A 5,227-nucleotide genomic window follows, 5' to 3' on the forward strand; every position below is an offset into this window, starting at 1 on the left:
AACTCTGCCAAATCAGATTGGAGCCTGGTGTAGCCATCTGGTTCACCAGTCCTCAGTCAAATCGTCCAACCCATGCTAGCATGGAAAGCGGGCGTTAAACGATGATGATGACAGAGTGTAAGTGATTTGAGAGTAAAACTGGGTACATGAGACATCAGATGTAGTGTGCAAGAGAGAAGACTATGCTGGTATGGTCAAATGATGCATATAGAGGAGGACAGCTGCATAAAGAAGTGCCTATCTCTAATAGTGGAGGACATGTGTGAAAGAGGTAGGCCCAGGAAGACATAGGATGAAGTGGTGAGAAGGGATCTTCAGATGTTGGGCCTCACAGAAGAGATGGCAAGAGACCAAGCTTCTGATGGTTTGCTGTGCTTGAGAAGACATCAAGCTAAGTAAAATTATGTCTGTCCATGCATACAGGCATGTCCTCTACGTCCCTCTCTCAGCCAAGATATCCTAGTCTTGAAAGCTCATGGGTGCTGGTGCCACGTAAAAGTGTCCATACAGGTGCTATGTAAAAGCGCCAGTGCATACTGGAGTTTCAATACAGCTCGTTTCTCTTTAGTCTCACTTTAAGATGAATCCTAATATCAGTTCCAAGTACCCTTTATACTTTTTCTCTGCTGGAGAGATGGATAGATAGCTGGACAACAAACACTGGAGTTGTTTCTCCTGCTTACAATTTCTTGACAGCACTATAGGCCAGATACTGTGAATGACTTTATGCCAGTCATTTGTGTAGGTCCTTTCTGTATGAGGTCTGTATCATAGCTTTGCACCAAACTACAGTTTTTATTGAAATTCAACATTCTAAATTCTGTTGTTCATGCTGGTGCATGCTGGATGCGTTTACTAACATCTTGGTTTTATGTTATCTCCACAGTGAGGGCTGAATTTCTAACATCTTACCCAACTACATATCAAGAATTCTATGATTTGCATATATTTAGACAATCTAATCTCAGGTCTATTGGATCAAAGCTGACTCGAGGGGTGGAGAATCAACAAGAGAAATAACTAGAGCAACAAACAATCATACCTTTGTTTATCTGTATCAGATGGTCCAGAACTTGACTCTTGAAGAGTGGAATGTTCTCCTGGAATTTCATTTGAAGTTTTATTTGTTCCATTTCGGTTTGGATCCCGTTTTGAGATTCCTGGAACAATCTTTGGTTTTATCTGTATTTTGGCACGTCTGGCAGTCATTGTCTACAACAAATAACAACAATAATAATAACAATGGTTTCAAATTTTAGCACAAGACCAGCAATTTCAGGGGAGGGGGTAAGTCAATTACAGTGACCCCAGTGCTCAATTGGTATTTACTTCATCAACCCCAAAAGGATAAAGGGCAAAGTCAAACTCAGCAAAATTTGAACTTGTAACAGAAAGATGGACAAAATGCCACTGACAACTGATTCTAACAGAGGTATAAGGTCTGAAACGGGTCAGTATTATTGACTGTTCTACTTCTGCCAAAGTACTTGGCTAGTTTTTGATTTTATCAAGACTAGAGAGATGAATGGTAAAGATGATTTCAGCAGGATTTGAATTCGGAACAACAAGAGCAGGTACAAATTTCACAAAGTATTTAAATTTGATGCTCTTACAATTTTACAAATCCATCACCCTAACAACAACAACAATTGTTCTGTTCTTTTACTTTTAAGGTGGCAAGTTCACAGAAACATTAGCACGCCGGATGAAATGCTTAGCGGTATTTTGTCTGTCTTTACATACAGAGTTCAAATTCTACCAGGGTCGACTTTGCCTTTCATCCTTTCGGGGTTCATAAATTAAGTACCAGTTGCATACTGGGGTTGATCTAATTGACTGGCCCCCTCCCACAAAATTTCTGGCCTTGTGCCTAGAGTAGAAAAGAATTGTTCTTTTAGTTTTTACTTGTTTCAGTTATTAGACTGTGGCCATGCTGGAGCACCACCTTGACGAATGTGTATAGTTGAATGAATTGACCCTAGTACATATATTTTTAAGACTGGTACTTAGTCTACCAATATCTTTTGCCGAACCTCTAAGTTACGGGGACGAAAACAAACCAACACCGGTTGTCAAGCGGTGGCAGAAGGGAGGAAGCAGACACAAAGACACACCAAATCCACTCACAAGGTTTGCTCAAGGTGCCACACAATGGGGCTGAACCCGGAACCATGTGGTTGAGAAGCAAGCTTCTTACCACACAGCCACGCCTATGCCTGTTGTTTATAGTTTTGTTATGTGTTCTATAACCTCTACATGTTCTTGACCATTGCCATCACTGAGGATTGATCTTTGTGAGGAAGAACTCTGACCACTGTAATCTTTGCTACATGCCATCCAATGTAGAGGGTTATCAACAAGGTGGAAAAATCGGGAATAAGTTACAAGAATAGCCAATCAAGCTAAAGAAAATGGACTAAAAGGAAGCTATCCACGAAAACTCACCCCACCCCCACCCATTCGATTACAATGTAAATCGAGTGTCCGGCAGACGTAAAGAATACGCACACCACCCGTTTTCGACGTAACCCTAACCCTAACCCCTTACACACCGGGTGTGCGTATTCTTTATCTTCGCCGAGTGTCCCAGTAATGATCTACATCCGTGATCCCTGGAGGAATAAATATCTTATCACTGTAACTATTATCACTAGGATGATGAAATAATAGCCGAAACGGTAGAATACTATAATAAATGCATTGCGGCATTTAGTTAAGTCCTTTTAAGTCAGAGTTCAAAGCACAATAAAGTCGAATACTGTCAAGTCTCCTGAAACGCTACTGTATTTGTATTCAGCATGCGGAACACATCCATGAGGTATTTCTGTCAGCCATACAGTAGAGTCTACTTAGCTTTCTATTCTTCGGGGTGGGGTGGGAGTATAAAATAAAAATAGGTACCAGTAAAAGAACTGTTGATTTAATCGATTCTACACTTCCCCTGTCGCCAAATGTTAGGGTCTTCTACCAATATTAAAAACCCTTATATATTGTTTTTACTTTCGCCACCACTTAATTAAAAAAAAAAAAACTTACAAAGATCTTTTACTTCAATAGCCAAATATATTCTAAAACAGTATCACAGAATTCAGCTTCCACTCCCTGAACATATGCAGAAATGTCATAAATTCTGGTCTTCGTTTATTATTCCTATAGAAAAGACAGTGTAAAACGGGCCGAAGTGTAATAGTGGTACCTATTTTAATGAACTTTCTGAGCAAATGAAAATTTGTCCAACCTATAAAACTTTGGCTGAGAGCATTAACTTAAGACATAAACCAATGTCCCTTTCTCACTATCAGACAACTAATTAGAATATTTACAATAAAGTCTACGTCAAATGGACTGTTTGAGTCACGTTAGAGTAGTGGAAAATGTACTTAGAAGTATTTATCTCCAAGTGAACCAGTAAATGGGAGAATATTAAAACTAGTTAAGAAAGAAAAAGAAAACACAAGCAAATGATTTAGTAATAAAACGTTGATAACTTTAAAATGGTTTGGCGAGTTAAATTCATGGAGATAGGACGAGCGAAAATAACCATTTAGAATGCCGACGTGACATAATTATCTAAAAAAAAAAAAAAAATGAATATAAGTAATTTTAAAAATCAATCTTATTGAAGATTACCTAAAGGTACTATATGGATATAATAAATGAGTACCTCTTTATTTTGCGGTATATACTATCGTTTTAAAATTATTATCTAAAGAATGATATATATGGGATTAATAGCTATTTCGTTATCGGTGTGTACACACGACACGGTGAAGCATGAATGGTCATAGAAAACGGCTTATGAAAATTATTTAATAAAAGCAATACCAGTCAGTCAGAAATAATAATTATCTTGAACGATACGTAACATAACAACAAAAACGTTTTACCTTAATAATTCAGAATAGTTATGAGTAGTATTTGCAATAATTAATTTGAATTTAAATATCTATGAGTAAGACGTGTAAATAAAGAAATAATTTAAGTCTTTAAAGAAGACAACACACGCATTGACACATGCACGTATCGTGGAATTAGATGAACTACAAGGAATTGCCGGAAATTATTAAATACCTTCAATTATTGTATTAAATATTGATGTAGTAAAATAAATACAAAGTCAATATTCCATGTACGCGTGTTCCGTTTATGTCGAGGCAACCCTCTAATCACATATATGCTGCCATCTTGATTACTGAAGCACATATATCTTCGTTAGCGGAATAGACGGTGTTACAATAAATTAATTCACCAATAAAATAAGAACATTTTTATTATAAACTTTCAGGACGTTGGTTCGGCAGAAACGGCAGAGTCGCCGATAAATTAAATTAACAGTATTTAGTTTCAACACTTTGCGTTTTGAATTCAAACACTGTCCGGGATTAATTCAGTTTTTCGATTTTCAAGGACTAATATATTAAGAACCTGTCAAATGTTCACGAGAACCCCGTCGTTGGAGCTGTAAAGTGAAGGACAAAATGCTTTGCAAATTTTAGTTACATCCTTTTATATTTTATCTGAGTTCAAATCCCACCAGGATTGGCTTCATGTTTTTTTATCCTTTCGACATTGATTTAATAGGTAAGAGTTATGAACTGGACCTATACAGTTGACTACATTTGTCCCCAACAAAATGTGTTTGCCTAATACCTGTCATCATTATCTTTTGGTGATTCTAGTCGAGGGAAACTACCCAACTCCTCCTTACGTTCCTACATTATGGTATGCATTTCATATGCAGAATTTCAAGCTGGTCAAGGCTTACAAGGGACAAATGATGACGCTAGTTCAACTTTTGCTTTAAAATAATGCTTAGCAAATTGAGGTGTGCATAACCTAACTATTTGTGAGATGAATAGTAACATTAGTATAAATTTGTTTAAATGCTGAATGTATTTTAGCGAAAGATCTGCATGCAAGATCATCATCATCATCATCAATATTTAACACCATTTTCCATGCTGGCATGGGTTGGACGCCTTGAGAGTAACTGATAAGGCCTGAAGTCACACCAAATTCCATAGTTTGTTTTAGTTTGGTTTGTCCCCTAAAAATATTACCCATTCAGCCGAGTTTCAAAATAGGAATGAAAATGCCATGGAGATGGGAAGAGGGGTAAAATATAAAATACTGAAATATTTAAAAAGAATTTTTCAAAATCGTAATTATCGTTGTATGAAACATAGGAATAATAATAAATTACTTGACCCTTTCCTTGCCCATGCAG

General features: G+C 37.0%; 1 protein-coding gene across 1 annotated transcript in view; it reads right to left on the reverse strand.

The window, feature by feature from the left end:
* LOC106875735 (nucleolar protein dao-5) overlaps nt 1–4,229 on the reverse strand; it is a 34,561-nt gene extending 30,332 nt beyond the window's left edge. Inside the window, exons 1-3 of the mRNA XM_014923983.2 lie at nt 4,072–4,229; nt 3,037–3,150; nt 1,043–1,212 (exon numbers count right to left, since the gene is read on the reverse strand). Coding sequence (XP_014779469.2) covers nt 1,043–1,209 — 167 coding nt within the window. The 5' untranslated portion in view covers nt 1,210–1,212; nt 3,037–3,150; nt 4,072–4,229. The remainder of the gene's footprint in view (nt 1–1,042; nt 1,213–3,036; nt 3,151–4,071) is intronic.
* Nucleotides 4,230–5,227: the final 998 nt, after the last annotated feature.

Source organism: Octopus bimaculoides, chromosome 11, assembly GCF_001194135.2.
Source record: "Octopus bimaculoides isolate UCB-OBI-ISO-001 chromosome 11, ASM119413v2, whole genome shotgun sequence".
In the NCBI taxonomy this organism is placed as follows: Eukaryota; Metazoa; Mollusca; class Cephalopoda; order Octopoda; family Octopodidae; genus Octopus; species Octopus bimaculoides.